The sequence below is a fragment of the Coenobita brevimanus genome, chromosome 95 (genome assembly GCF_032717465.1).
Source record: "Coenobita brevimanus isolate Jiangsu-jjx chromosome 95, ASM3271746v2, whole genome shotgun sequence".
NCBI classification, from domain to species: Eukaryota; Metazoa; Arthropoda; class Malacostraca; order Decapoda; family Coenobitidae; genus Coenobita; species Coenobita brevimanus.
Window position 1 is genome coordinate 30,926,675 of NC_137048.1, and position 15,841 is coordinate 30,942,515.

General features: G+C 39.9%; 1 protein-coding gene across 1 annotated transcript in view; it reads right to left on the reverse strand.

Moving 5' to 3' along the window:
* The window catches only part of LOC145413195 (disks large homolog 4-like), a 136,849-nt gene that overhangs the window by 22,834 nt on the left and 98,174 nt on the right, over positions 1-15,841 (reverse strand). The window contains exons 12-13 of the mRNA XM_080282920.1: positions 14,666-14,683; positions 8,530-8,574 (exon numbers count right to left, since the gene is read on the reverse strand). Coding sequence (XP_080139046.1) covers positions 8,530-8,574; positions 14,666-14,683 — 63 coding nt within the window. The remainder of the gene's footprint in view (positions 1-8,529; positions 8,575-14,665; positions 14,684-15,841) is intronic.

Genomic DNA, 15,841 nt, shown 5'->3' on the forward strand with positions numbered 1-15,841 from the left:
GATGATCGAGGGATTACTGTATGTATGTATACAGTTTATCTTCCACAGGAGCTACAGGCACTAAGAATATTTTGTTATTTATTAAAAGTGAGAATGAGATGCTTAAGCAGATATGAGAAGAACCGAAAGCAGATACCAGCTCATTAACCCCTAAACACAGGGCGATTTATAGCCCAGTCGACTTCTCACTACAGGCAATTTTCCAAAAATAGCCTTTTTTCAAAACTTCATATCTGGGAAAGTATAGCTGTTAGAGAAACAAAGACCATATTACTCACCAACTCTTCTTGCGAATGAAAGCATCCCAAGGTCCATAGGTTGTCACGTCAATGAGTAGGACATGAACAAGATAAGTAACTTTTGGTGTCGAGTGCACACAGCCCCAACTTTGGCTTCGTTCTAAACGAGATAACTTCTACACTACCAGATAAACTAGACACAGTGGCGTCAAGACACGTCTTATGGCACTATCACTAAGTCCTTTCCTAATATCTTTGGCCACAGGCTTGGCAGGGGTGGATAAGGCACAGGGTCTATATGATGTGGGAACAGAATCAGACACGGAGATATCAAAAAACATCGTTCTACACCTGTCAAAAATCAAAGGACAGAAGCATGCTTGTGGGTGCTGGCATGAGTCTCTCCCTACCCTTTGGTGGCAAGATCGAACATGAGCCAGTTCAAACTATGGCAGGAATGCACTTGCAGCAAATGCCGACACTTGGTGGCCTCTGTCCACCTAAATAGTGCTGGGATATCATGTCACCCGGCGCGTAGGGGTTATGTAACACAAAGATACATGCTGGCCATGCCTGCGTGCATATTTAAATGAACATTTTAGTAACTGTCACAGAAGCTACAAGCACTAAGAATAGTTTGTTAGTCAGGCCTTGCTATACATCTGTTCACTATGTGATAAATAGCTATAATGATGAACAAAAAGTTACTTACTTTCAGAATGATAATGGAAAAATGATCATGAATTTGCAGGCACAATACTTCCCAGTCAGTTGTTTGGGCCAAGATGGCTACTCAGTGTTTACATTTGCTTTGATCATCTGCCTTTCATTCCATTTTGTGCAAGATAGGCCACTGATGCACCACTGCTGTCGCCAAAAAACAGTGCAAGTGTGTAACAAACAGCGCAGTGTGTGATATTAAGTGAATAAAAAACTTTTTGTGTGACAACTTGTGACCTACAAACTGTGTCTCCCAGGCAGTCACAGTGCCTCCCAATCAGATGACTGAGCCATGATGGCCGCCCAGTGTTTACAGTCACTGATCATCTGACTTTTGTTACATTTGTGTATGAAAGGCTGCTGAAGCAACAGTTCTATTGCCAACTAACAGTGAAAGTGCATAACAAATAGTGCAATATGTGATATTACGTGAAGTGATAACTTTATTTGCATGATATAACGAGACTTTTAACTTTGAAATCATATCTTGCAAGGATGCTACCCCCAGTGGAAAGTGTGGTGCTACAAAGGGCACTGAGGGCAAGCCTAAAAAAGTATACAGTATTATTTTCAAGGTTATGTGGCGACAGGCCCCCTCCGCGTCCCCACTGAACCCATGTTATGCTGACCTCACTATTCAGTTAATCAATATGTGATAGGTTTTCACTTGATGTAACCACATCACATAGCAAGATGTGACTGTATTTATTAAAAGCGTGAGAGAGATGCATAGCTGAATATGCGTAGAGCCAAAAGCAGACAACTAGCTACATAAATTATGTACTGCCTCCATGCATTTTACATAAGCATTTTACTGTTTTCCACAAAAGGAACTACAGGAACTACTAACTTCTCTTGTTTGACTAACTGACCACTATTTGTATAATCTGATTATCTCCTGCTTCTTCTCGGGGGACAGGATATTCCTCGGACGCTTGGTAGGAGGAGGAGCTATGTACAGTAAACCCTCATTATACGATGCCTCTTTAAACGATATTTCGCTTATACAATGTCAAAATTTTAGTACCCTATGCCCACTATACAATGGGAACGATTTGCCAAAACGATGGATCATACGCGGCTCAGTGAACAGCGAATGTGCAAATGCAACAAAAACATCCTCACACTGTCGGCATTAGACCACACACACTTGTCCACCGGTCCAGCCTCATTAGCTAGCCCTGCCCAGCTAGCTAGCCCTGCCCAGCAAGGCAGTTCTGACACTGATGAGTGAGGGCTGTGACTGTGAGGCCGAGTCGGGACAATTTGCTGTCAAGAGGATTCCCCGTCATTTATTTACGTATCAGTTTAATATTTAGCAAGTACACTAGTTTTTTAATTATGTAAGTTATAAAAGTGATGGTGGTTTATTGTTTATATAGTAAATGTAAAATATGGCATCAAATCATGGGCATTAAATGAAAAATAATAATATATTGAAACGTGAATCAGCTGATTTATGATCGATCCTTCATCTTAGTATAAGGCTACATACGAGACATTGGCATTTATATAAATGCCTAATTACCTTACGTGAACGATCGACATACTTTGGAATTATACAAATAATCTTCATGTTATGTCTATATAAATGTTTCGGGATAATTCGCCATAAAGTCAATTCGCCATCACAACAATAACAAGAAAATTCGCCATCGGGACTTTTCGTCGTCAGGATGATTCCCCGTCGTTTATTTTCACATCAGTTTATTTAGGAAGTACACTAGTTTTTTAGTACTGTACTTGTACCTCTTCAAAGTTGTTTTAAAATATACCCAGGATGTTGTAGTACCAATGGAATTTAATGAAAACAGCTGTGGGTGATGCTAGAACATAATTCAAAGTCAACAACAGCAAGGTAGAAACAAGTTAAATATTGTCTAAAAGTGCAACTTACAAATGATATCCAAAGCCAATGCTATTGAATGAAAATAAACTTTGACAGATCCCACTGAGAATTAGTTATTAAAGTATCAGTTAATCAGAAATAAATATATTTATAGAATGACGGGGAATTGTCCTGACGGGGAACGTCCATATTATGATGACGAATTGTCGACTTCATGACGAATTGGCTAGGAACCACATAAACAACCGTTGCTTGCTTCAGTAAAGGTAAGATCTACTGTATACTGTAGTTTTCATGCTTTTTTTCTCTTTATTCACTATTAATGTGTTACTTTAAATGTTTAACCCCTTAAACGCGGATCGTCGCTTTTGCGACGGTCGGCCCAAAGGACATAACGGCGGATCGTCGCGTTTGCGATTTGAGTAAATTTTGAATAACCGCGGGCAAGCAGGCTCCAGCTGGTATTGTCTATCAGTACCGCCACCCTTGAGCTACGTTTAGCACACTTGACCTTTGTACTACTGACCTCGGTTGTTGCCAAGTTTCATTTTTTTTACCCACCCACGCACCGATGCGCGGCCCTCCCTCGTCGTGCGATATGGCAGCGCGCAGACGGCTCATACGTGTCAATCTGCGCCTTCCTCTCGCAAGCACTTTATGCTATTTGGAAACGCTTGTTTCCCCAGTTGTCACACTAGGATTTTTTCGCGCGGTTTGCCCCTGTTTAGCGTCAGTCCACGCGAATCTTCCAAGGTGACACCATGTCGAATTCAAGCTCTTCTGAGTCTGTGCCTTCCAGCCCTCCGAAAAAGGGTTTTGTGACCTCCACCCCGTTCAAAACTTTACCAGGAACTGCTAAGGGACTAAGTGACTCTGCAATAGCCAGTGAATCATTGAAAGCGTCGATGGATTATGGGAGTGACGTCGGTGTTTTGTCAAGCCTGGCAGAGTCGGACACGCAATCGAGTGCTGAGTCTGAGGTGCCAGAAGTGACTGTTTCTGTGCCAAGCACCTCAACAGGCAAGGCTCCTGTGAAAAGGGGCTTAGAATATGGAAAGGGGGCCAAGAGGAAAAGGAGTGGTGACCCCGGTTCACAGCCATTGTCCCCTACGCCACGTCACGCCACCGCCAGCCCGCCACGCACTCCCAGCCCCATTCTCTCGTCCTCCTCTTCAGCTGCCCTGTCTCCTGAGTCTTCAGAGTCGCCTTCACCACCTCGGAAGGGAAGTAGACAGTCTACTTTACGTAGTAGAGGTTTCCGTGGGCCCAGTGTTCGTGGTAGTAGGGCTAGAACTTTGTCCCCTAGTGTAAGGCTAGCTCATAAGGTTACTCGCACTAGGCAACTCGCCAGTCACGCCACCGCGAGTGACCTTGAACCCTCTGATAATCTCCCCACCACCACCACCACTACACCAACACGACCTAGGACAGCCTCTGCCTCACGCACTGTCTCACCGCCTGCCTCACCCACTCCCACACGACCTGCCTCACCCCCCGCCGCCCCCAGCACCTCCCAGCCTAGGCAGGGCACTCTTGATGCCTTCGTGTGGTTAGAGGGCTCAGATTTTGTGCCGGAAGATCTGCCCTTTGATGACAGTGGGTGTGGAGTTCAGGCTGACTTCCCTGTCCAAGAGGATGGTGAATGCTTGGACTACCTGTTGGCCTTCCTTGACAACGAGGTAATGGAGCAGATTTGTACCGAGATGAACAGGTACGAGGGGCAATCTGCTGCAGTTCGTGAAGGAGAAGGTGAGGCGGCAACGCCATCCACGTCGCAGATGGCAGCATGGGTGCCTCTAACGATCAGGGAACTCTTTGTATTTATTGGGTTGATGTTATTGATGCCCCACAATTGGAAACATAAGCTGGAGGAATACTGGAGTTCAGACGATCTTTGCCCCACACCAATCTTCAATAAATACATGAGCCGCGATCGTTTTAGGCAGCTCATGACTTACCTTCACTTCGCGAACAATGATGAGCCTTCCCAAACTGACCCATTATGGAAAGTGAGGGGAATCCTGAACTTGATCAAGGATAAGTTTATGAGGTTCCTGCGCCCTTTCAAGAAAGTGGTGATTGATGAGTCCTTGGTTTTGTTCAGGGGCCGTCTTCGGTTTGTGCAGTATATTCCAAGCAAACGGCACCGCTTTGGAATCAAGTTTTTCGTGCTGTGCGACTGCAAGACGGGGTTCATCTTAGACTTCGTGATTTACACCGCCAGCAATGTCGATTTGGACAAGACTGACCCCCTTGGATTCTCTGGTTCTGTGGTGAAAGTGCTGTTGGAAAAGTACTTCGGCGAGAATCATGTCCTGTATACGGACAATTACTATACAGCTCCTAAACTCGCCAAGTACCTTTCTGAACACGGCGTCGGATCCTGTGGCACTGTCAGGAGCAATAAGGCACACTACCCTGCCTTCCCCGAGGCTGAAAAATCAAAGCGGGGAGACGTGCACTTGAAGAAAACTGACAAGATGCTTGCGATCAGGTGGCATGATAAGAGAGTCGTGAATGTGCTCACCACAGTACACAAGGGGGAAATGCTGGCCACAGGGAAGGTCGACAGAAGGACTGGCAAGCCTGTGATGAAGCCTGATGCTGTCATTGACTACAACGTCAATATGCGGCTGGTGGACAAGTCTGACATGATGATCGGAGAGATAGACTGCCTGAGGAGGAATCGTCGCTGGTACAGGAAGGTGTTCTTGCACTTGATTGATATGTGCATGCTGAACGCCTTCATCCTGTATAAGATCAAGAACAGGAAGCCAGCAAACTACTCTCTCCGAAGATTTTCTAAGACTTGTGTCTACCAGCTGCTTCAGCGTTATGGACAGGTACTGGCATCAGGTCCCAAGCGCCACCCTCAGACACCTCCAGACCGCCTACAGTGTCAGGACTACTTTCAGCGACACCGCCTGGAGCCACTGCCTGCCACTGCCAAGAGGGGAAAAGCACTGAGGAGGTGTCATGTGTGCAGCCACACTACCAGGCAGGACAGAACATTTAGGCGCAACTCCTTGCAGTGCAAAGAGTGCAAAATTCCCCTCTGTGCTTACCCGTGTTTCTTTGACTACCACAGCCTGACTAGATATTGAAAATAAGGGTAAGATTCTTGGAAATAATACTGAGAGTGACAGTGATACTAGTGTTTAGTTTTCTTTTACGTACTGACAGTGACAGTCTGATGAGTGTAAATTAGTGTATGTACTTGTAAAAGCACTGAGAGTGACAGTGTTTTTTTGGTGTAAATAATTGTACATAGTAATAATACAAGTATTGTGAGTGACAGTCACTCCAGTGTAAGAAGTTGAAAGCATATGTTCCTATTCTATGTTCTGACAGTGACAGTTTGTTGTGTAGAAAATATTATTTTTATAACAATGGACAGTGACACTGATGAATAAGGCAAAAAACGGACAGCTAGAGTGAAAGTGAGCGATAGAAATGAAGTGCGAGTGGCCGACCGGAGCGAGAATAAAGTGCCTGCCGTAAGGCTGAATAAACTCACGCCGCGGTGGTCTTCCTCATTCCCGATTCACAATACTGGCAGTGACAGTGATTTTTATGGCCATAATAGTGACAAGCGAACGTTTGCGAAGTACTATGAAGGAAAATAATGTACTATACGTGTTTTTAGCCGTGAAAAGGGAAATGTGTGTTCAGTGACGGGAAGATCGCCGCCGCGCTGCATGTCGGCCGTGCGCTCCGTTCATTATAGCCTTATTTTCAGTGCTTATTGTACAAATACGGATTCCAAACAACCTGTACGTTGTTGTATAAAGTGTACTGTGACAGATTGAGGCTGTGGTAGAAAGAAAACCGGGTTTCTGGAGGTGTGAAAGTGAAGACTTTGTTACCCAACTTTGCAAGTCTTCACAAGTCCTTTGGTAGTCCACGAAGGCTCAACATGTGTCTCAGGAGAAAGCTGAATGTAAGTACTATATGCCATAAAAATTTTAATGTTCTAGGGTTAATCTGTGATTTTTGGCAAATATTTTCCCACAGATACCCAGACCCCGCTACAACCCCGCCACAGCGGGGGGATCAGCCGTACACAGCCGCGTTTAAGAGGTTAAACATAAGGATATTTCATGTATGTGAGTGCTAAGGTGTGTGTATGTGAGAGTTTAGGCACGTCTGGGAACGTATCCCCACTGACTACATGTTATAATGGGACTGCTATACGATGGATTGTTTTACGATGGGGTTTTCAGGAACGGAACCCCATCGTATAATGAGGGTTTACTGTACACACATGCCAGCACAAGGATGAGCAAAACAGGACTCTACAAAAGTTCTGGTGCAGCAACAAAGGCTACAAACTCCACGGCAAAATTAACGCACAACGACGACGAATGGCTTACTCGCTGTGACTGAGGTGGAGCTGACAATGGCCTTTATTTTGGCAGGAATTGTCAGCGGCAGTTGAGTGGCATGAGTGTTGCAGGGAGTGATAGGTGGTTTGCAATATTTGGTTTTCATATGCACTGGCATTTTAATGCAGTAAAAAATGGATATTGCTTTAATTCAGCCAGATTATTTGGTATGTCAGATAATTACCTACGTCTCACAATGCGACATCAGACAAATGGGGGATTATTGTTTACGATATTCTTTCATATGATGCATCATGGAGGCAAGTGATAAGACATGCCCAAAGTGTGAAGTTGATACAGTCAAAGTGTAAGCAAGTTTTTGTCTCTGGCTGTCTAAGCTTCTCTTTTTGTGTCATAAAAGGTATAAAGCTACTTGTAACTCAAATGTAGGGCAATGAAGTTTTCTTCCCATGCCAATAGTAAGTTCTCTTTATATGACAGGTATGTGTTCCAAAATAACAACTTTTTAATACAACCAGTAATGTACTGTTAACAAGGGAATATTGGTACCAGTATATCTGTGTTATAGAATGCAGTGGAAACTCTGGCAAGCAGACTTTTTTGACTGAAATTTATTTTGAATGTAGGGTGGTGGTGGTGGTGGTGGTGGTGGTGGGAGGGGGGGAAGCAACATTATAACAAAGACTTAAATTACAAAGCAGTAGGCTTCTGGCTTAAACACTCAGCCTCTTTCAGATCCTCTAGTGACACACAGGAAACACTTTGATGGAAGTCTTTCCCTCCATATCCTGAGATTTATTACTTCTGCAGGTTTTAATATAATTAATCTAGTAAAATGCATGTATGCACAATTTTGTAATATTTCACCATTTATACATTACACATAATAGTTATTCCATTTCATCAGCATTCTCTGTTTTAGCTGGGTGCACATTAATAAAATACACTCGTAATTTGGTGACATCACTTGATAAATTTATGTCCCAGGTGATCAAAGTAGGTTGGATGACATGTAAAGCATGGGGATACAACACAAGAATAAGTACCATAAAAAGAAGAAGTAATACTTTACCTGCAAATACTTAAAATTTCCTTAAAGTCTACGATGTGTAATGGCATGAGAGCAAATAATGAATTTCACTTGGATATGTCAAGGTACAAAATAAAATGAAACCCTGTACTCTGTTTCTGAAACAGTGCCGTACATTCTTACTACAAAACTGTACTGTGCACCGCATATACAACCTCCTCCTTTACAGCTTTACACAAAAACTCACTCTTTTTCAGAGGAATGAATGTATGGCACACACACACACACACACACACACACACACTAATGCCCACAAGTCTCAGGGGGGGTGAAGAAAATACTTACTAATGCTCCTGCTATCGCTCTCTCCGTCATTGGTTGCTATGGAGGCTGCAAAGAGAGACAGACACACCATGAACAGCAACACAAAAATCTTCATCTATGGGGCAAAGGGGAGAAAAAACCATGCATGATAAAAAACACAAGCACTTTTCTAAACTGAGACCTCTATTAATACAGCATCTATATGTAACTGCAGCAGGACTCAGGCTCAGAGGCTTTATTGGTACAGGAAATTAACCATTTCAGGCTTATGACATTTTTTTTGCATTACTCGTGCTGCTACCAAATCATTTTATTCACATCAGAACACTACAGCAATGAAGGGGTTAATGAGAGCAGTATCTAACTCCTCCAGTTCGAAAAGTATCTCCTAGGCTGAATAAAATTCTGATGGTAGCAAGAATAAAATTCAAAAATACATCATAGGACTGAAGGGGTTAAAACAGGATGCATATGCAGAAGATAATGCAATTACAGTCACTGGGTTTGATTTGCAAAGAATGGTACAGTTACAATGAAATACAACACTAGATTTTGTTTAGGTATGAAAATGCTTGCTAGAAAAAGACAGTACAGTACAAACAACTACAGCAACTTGCTCAGTGGCTGTAGGTTTGTCTGCTAATCCTTAATTACAACTACATAAACACAGTATTTCTGTTATACGAAAAAGTTAGCTAATTTATGATGGTTTGATTTACTAATATGATATACACAACTACCAATATGTTTTATAAATTCACACACAATGCCAAAAACCATCACCATTTATATCCAATCACAACAGAGGGAGCACATTTCATCATACAAATATAATGAGTTTATCCATTCACAACAGAGGTAGCACATTTCGTCATATAAATATAAAGAGTTTATCCATTCACAACAGAGGGAGCACATTTCATCATACAAATAAAATGAGTTTATAAGTTACTTTTGCATTACGGTATGCAAATACATATTAATTTTGCCTCTTATGACAGCTCTGATTTTGTAAATGCATCAAATGATGACAAAAATATTTCTTTATAGTATCTGGATATTTTATAGGTTTAATGAAAATTTCATTAAACCATGCCTGTACAGCATACATCATTATCAGTATCTCCGGAAGCAATTATGATTAACATGTTTCATCTATCTTAGTGAATGACAAAGTAAAAAAAGGCAGGCTGTCTTGTGCACGGCACATAACTCACAATGTCATGTTTTTTTTTCTCAATTTATTACAATTTTCAACTACACACCAACTGCTGCATACTGCCAAAATCTACCTAAACAAGGCCTGCAGCAAACTTTGAATAATTATATTTTATGAAAGTGCAAATTAAAGTTTGATTCACTGTACACAGACTTTAAGTGTTTTTAACTGGCTCTTTGTAAGTTCATTTCAATTGAGAAGTTCATTTCAATTGAGAAGTTCATTTCAATTGAGCAAAGTATTACTGATATTATCAACCCCTTGAAACCAGTGATGTATCCTATTTTAATTTTGCAACCTTAAGATGATTGTATTAGTTTCTGAAAAGACCTCTGTTATAGAAGGAGTTAATGAAGGCTACATCTGACTCCCTCTTAAAAAGTCTATCTTAAGGTGAGTAAAACCATATGGAAATCGCAAATATATATATAACTGATAAAAAAACTGCTGTACTGAAGGGGTAAAACAGTTTGCATGACACACACAAACTGGGTATAAAACATCAATTATACTGAAGTTGCTATTTACATTATGTAGTTGTTAATATCAACAGTAACTTCAAAGGAAATCAAATCAAACCATCAATTTTCCTCGAACAGAATTACAGTAATGAATAACCAAATGATATGAGTGCTTCACTGTTTTATGTTATATCAAAATAAACAAGTCCATGTTACAAGCCCAGGGTACGTTGCAAAAATACCACAACTTCTTCCATCCGTTCTCTTCAGTTAACTGAGGGAGCTGGCAGACCAGTAACAGGTATGTATGGAAATATCAGTAGCAATATTCCTGTAACCTACAGAGGAATTAACAGTAAAAACATACAAAAGGACACATATACTAAGAACTTGCTGTATAGCAAGTCCTTGATAAATGTAACTCTTTTCATGCTGTTCTTTGCTATTTATAACCATGATAGGTTACAGAAAAATTACCTTATAAAGTTCCAATACTAGCTTACTTTCAAAGCTGAATTGCCATTCACTCTATATTTACAGTAATGGTAAGTAGTTGTGATATTTTCTAACAACCTTGACTTATGTCAGGAACTCCATGTAATCATTAATGAGTTAAAAGTTATATAGATATTTCCACTACTCAGCAAATTTTAGCCACCTAGTGAGAGCCATTAAAACTGTTTACCTCTTGGCCAATGTCAGAATTATTTATCAACCTATTCTGGTTAATTATGGATTATAATGATATTATCAAAATTAACTACATCTTTTATGGCTGAGCTAAATGAATTGTCACTTAAACATACAGTGCTGTATATCATCATCATCATCATCATCATCAATTTCCTATTTGCATGTGGGGTAAGGAGATCCAGATTATGGTTAGCTGATTTAATCCCATGAATCTGGGTGCCAAATTTCTCAATTTATCCTTGCTTCTATCAGATGATTATATTCAACATAGTAAAGGCCTGTACTGAAGGGGTTCCACCTCCAGTTTGAAAAGGCAACCTAGGCTGAATATCCTCATCAGGAGATGGTAAGAATAAAATGAAGATGTCCCCAGGCTCAATGGGTTAAATGAGAACACAAATCAGAGGAGAATGAAAACCGTGGATACAATCTGCTCTCTTCCTGTGGCATACAAAGTATGAAACTACTGTATAGTGATCCCTCAATTATCAGACTCAACTGCCCCTGGTTAAATCAACTCCCTAACTGACTAAATAATTAACTAACCAAACCCTGACAGCATGTTGCCTCCTGTTGAGAATGGAATGTCTCTGATTTTGATCACTCTTCCTTTTTTCATTGAGACTGCTAGCTTTGTTTTATTTTCCTCAAATAAAACTGATTAATGATGTCTTCTAAAAAGCTAGAAGTTATATGAAAGCATGCATTTGGTAGAAATTATGATTTTAAGAAACCTGGCTGGCATTTTCAATGTTGCTTGTCAACTTGATGTTGACTGACAACAATGTAAAACACTGAGAATAATGTAACAGGTATCAATCTTGTTCCAGCCATTGGGATTGACCCTATGTAGGACATTAGAGAAAAAATCTCATTAACTGCAACATACTGTATATCCTAATACCACTGTCATCACAAACTTGTAATGACTGATACTGTATTTTCAGGAGAGTATGTGTGTATTTACCTATTTGTAGCATACAGGAATTGAGCTAAGCTCATGTTGTCCTGCCTCCATATCTATACTTATCTAGTCTACTTTTAAACACACGAATGTTTTTTGCCTGCACCACCTCTTCATCTAGGTCGTTCCAAATACTTATGCTTCTATTTGGGAAACTGAACCATTTTAGATCATTAAGACATCAACTTTTCCTCAACTGGAAGCCATGACCTCTTGTTCTTCCATCATCCAGCACAAAAAGATCCTCTCTATCCACCCTTTCCAATTCTCCCACATTTCTAAATATCGTGATCAAGTCGCTTCTTTCCCTTCTCTTTCACAGTGTTGGTAACTTCAGTTTTTCCAATCTCTCCTCATAGGTGAGTTCCATTAAGCATGGTATCATTCTCGTTGCCATCCTCTGAACCCTCTCTAGTTTATCAATATGCTTCTTCAAATGAGGTGACCATACCACAGCCGCATACTCCAGTCTTGGTCTTATCATGGTCACTATCAACTCCCTCAGCATTTCCTCGTCCATATAATTAAGAGCCACTCCCATGTTGGTCAGTAATCCACAAGTTCCTCCAATGATTTTGTTTATATGCTTTTCTGGTGACAAGTCATCCTACATAATCACTCCCAAATCTTTCTCATCTTTTCTTTTACTAATTATAAGAACATACGAACATAAGAAGAGAGGATAACTGCAGTAGGCCGGTTGGCCCATGCTAGGCAGTTCCTAGAAGAGTAACTGAACTACTAGAATGAGATAAGGATAGCAAAGAAGAGGGCTCTCCCCCGCCCTCCATTTTCCAAGTCTGGCTCCAGCTGTGGAGTTTGTCCAAGTCCTCTTGCAGTTTTTTACAACTATCAATACTTGTAGTATGTTTCAATATTTTAGCATCATCTGCAAACATACTCATGTAACTATTCAAACCCTCAGGCAAATCATTTACATATATCAGAAACATTATTGGGGCAAAGACAGAGCCCTGGGATACTCCACTAGTCACATTTCTCCATTGTGACACCTTGTCTCTTTTGACTGATCTCACTGCCTTCCTCTCAAATAGTCTCCCATCCACTCTAACAGCTTCCCATGAATCCCTCCAAAAGTATTCAACTTCCACAGCAGTCTCCTATTGAGCACCCTGTCAGATGCTTTCTTGAGATCAAGATAGACACAATCGCCCATCCCTCTCTCTCTCGTATGACATATATTACCCTACTGTAGAAACTTGATATGATCTTCCTTCCCTAAAACCAAACTGTCTTGGTGTTATCACTTCATTTCTTCTAAATGCTTTATCCATCTTTTTTTAATAATTTTCTTGCATATTTTACAGACAATACTAGTAAGTGATACAGGTCTGTAAATGAGTGGATCTTCTTGATATCCTCCCCTGAAGATTGGCACAATATTGCTCTTTTCCAATCTTTAGGTAACTGTCCATTTTCCAGTGAGGTCTTGATGATGATATAAACAGGCCACACTAAACTGGTCCGCACATTCCTTCAAGATCCATCCAGCCACACCATCTGGTCCCAATGCTTTTCTCACATCCAAATCCCTCATCAGCTGCAGCACCTCATTCACATTAACCTTAATTTCTGCCATTCTCATCATCTTTGTGTGTGTGTGTGTGTGTGTGTGTTTTTAGGGGGTTAGCAACTCACTCTTCATGTGTAAGATAATTGAGGGATAACTGTTTTTGCAACAGAAATACTGGGTAGTGGTGTTACCATATTTTCATGATAATATTATGGAGGGGGATGGGTTAGTCCCCATATCTATTCCTTTTCGTTGCCTCTTTACACACATCAAATATGAGAGCAGTACGGCATTATCGCTCCCCAGGCTTACGATAGTAATTTATTAGTTTATGTATATACTGTATTTAGTGATGCATATTCTTATAAACTAGAGCATGCCTACTGAAGTGCACTATACAGAAAATGATCCAAGTAATGAATACAACATGTAAAGAAAAACAGTGTGCATAATCATGGTGAAATGAGAATTTCACATTAGTGTCTATACTTGTTATATGGTGTCTATACTTGTTATATGGATACATGGCCACTTGGCTTGAATACGATTATGATTAAAATATAAACAAGAAGGCGAATATAATACTTTCAAACAGCAGGTAGATAACGTACTGACTCATTAACAATATATGTATCTAAGGTAAACCAGTAAGTAAATCTGAATCATATCTCGATAATCCCAGAGAAGAGCACGGGTCTTATATGCATTAATTCACGATTAGACGAGGTAAGAGAATGAATGTAAAAGTGATGACAATTTATAATAAACACAATCATGCACATAAGATGGTTCAGGTAATTTGAAAATATGAGATAATCATAACACGGAACAACTTTATCATTTACACAAAAATGAAGTGGAATGGACAACTCTTGCCAAACAAGCACAGTCTGACAATCACTGGCAAAAGCTGCTGAGTTTGGTTAATGATTACTTATCATTTTTTGATGAACATGTAGTTAATCTTTAATAAACACTTTTAATTAACATAAATTATCACTGAACTGAATTTAATAGGTTTTCAAAACTACAAACCATAATTTATAACAATTCACTGAAATCATACTATCGATACAACTAAAATACTTAGCAGTGCTAAAATTTCATCCAAAATATAAAATACTGAGCTAAAATTAAGTGACCATCTTCAACAGCAGTGCCACACAAGACAAACAGCACAAGAATACAAGATAATCAAAAACACTCCAGGCAGCTACACATAAGTCCAGAGATTCAAAATGTTAAATATGCAGTAAAATATAAACAAATCAGGGGAGCAGTCTTACCTTCAAAGTCCTCTTCGACTTTGGGAAATGCAAAGAGAGTTAGTGTTACTCTTAGTGCACAAGGATATATCTTTGGGTATTGAAAATAATTATGCTCTGATGCACCTTTGAAATGAAAGGTTTAGTAAACATAGTGTAATATTTTTTAATTTGTGAGTTATGTCAACAAACCACTGAGAATCAACTTACAATTCCTCCAACAGAAGTTTAAACATGGGTCACTATTAGCCCTTCGAGTCCCAGAGACAGCCTTTTAAAATTATTCTTGCTGCTACCAGATGATTTTACTTGTCCAAGAAAAGTCTTTTGTACTGAATGGGTTTATCAACTTAGGCTCAATCCAATGATGCAATACTCCACTAAATTCTTCTTATATAAAAATGATTTTATTGATCTTAGGATTGATCTCCAGTAGTGATGGGATTAATGGAACCTATACAATCCCTTCATATCGTTTTGGGTCTCGTAAGTCAAACAAAACTGTCTAGATATATCAAAAATATATACAAAAATACATCACTGGACTGACAGTGGTAGGGCAAAATCTTACCCCTCATGTTCAAAAGGCATTACTAAGCTACATAAAACTGAAAGGAGCTGGCAAGAATAAACTGAAAGATACATCCCTGAGGTCAATAGGTTAAGAATGACACAGATTTTCTCAACCCCTGAATATAGAGCAACTTCCTGATAAATAATTAATCAATGCAGTCACACAATAGGAAATCTAATATGATAAACTGATGAAGTAAAATTTCTGGAGTGTCCATAAAAAGGACTGTTAGGACTTCAATACAGGTGACAGTCACACAATAGGAAATCTAATATACTAAATTACTGATATTAAGTTTCTAACGTGACCATAAATAAGGACTGCTAGGACTTCAACACAAATGACAGTCACAATATCTGGGCTGAGGACTGTGGGCCATTTTTCTAGCTGGCCTAGATTTGTAACACCTCTTCTCAGCGATATATTTTGCACATTGCACCCCAACCGCTTCAATCCAGTGACATCTTTAATGTTATTCTTGGTACTACTATTCAATTTTGTTCAGGTTGTGAGAACCTCATAACAGTAAAGGAGTAACTTCACAATAGTAAAGGGGTTAATGAAGGCTACATTTAACTGTTCCAGTCTGAAAAGTTTCTCCTCAGCTGATTACTGATGTCAAG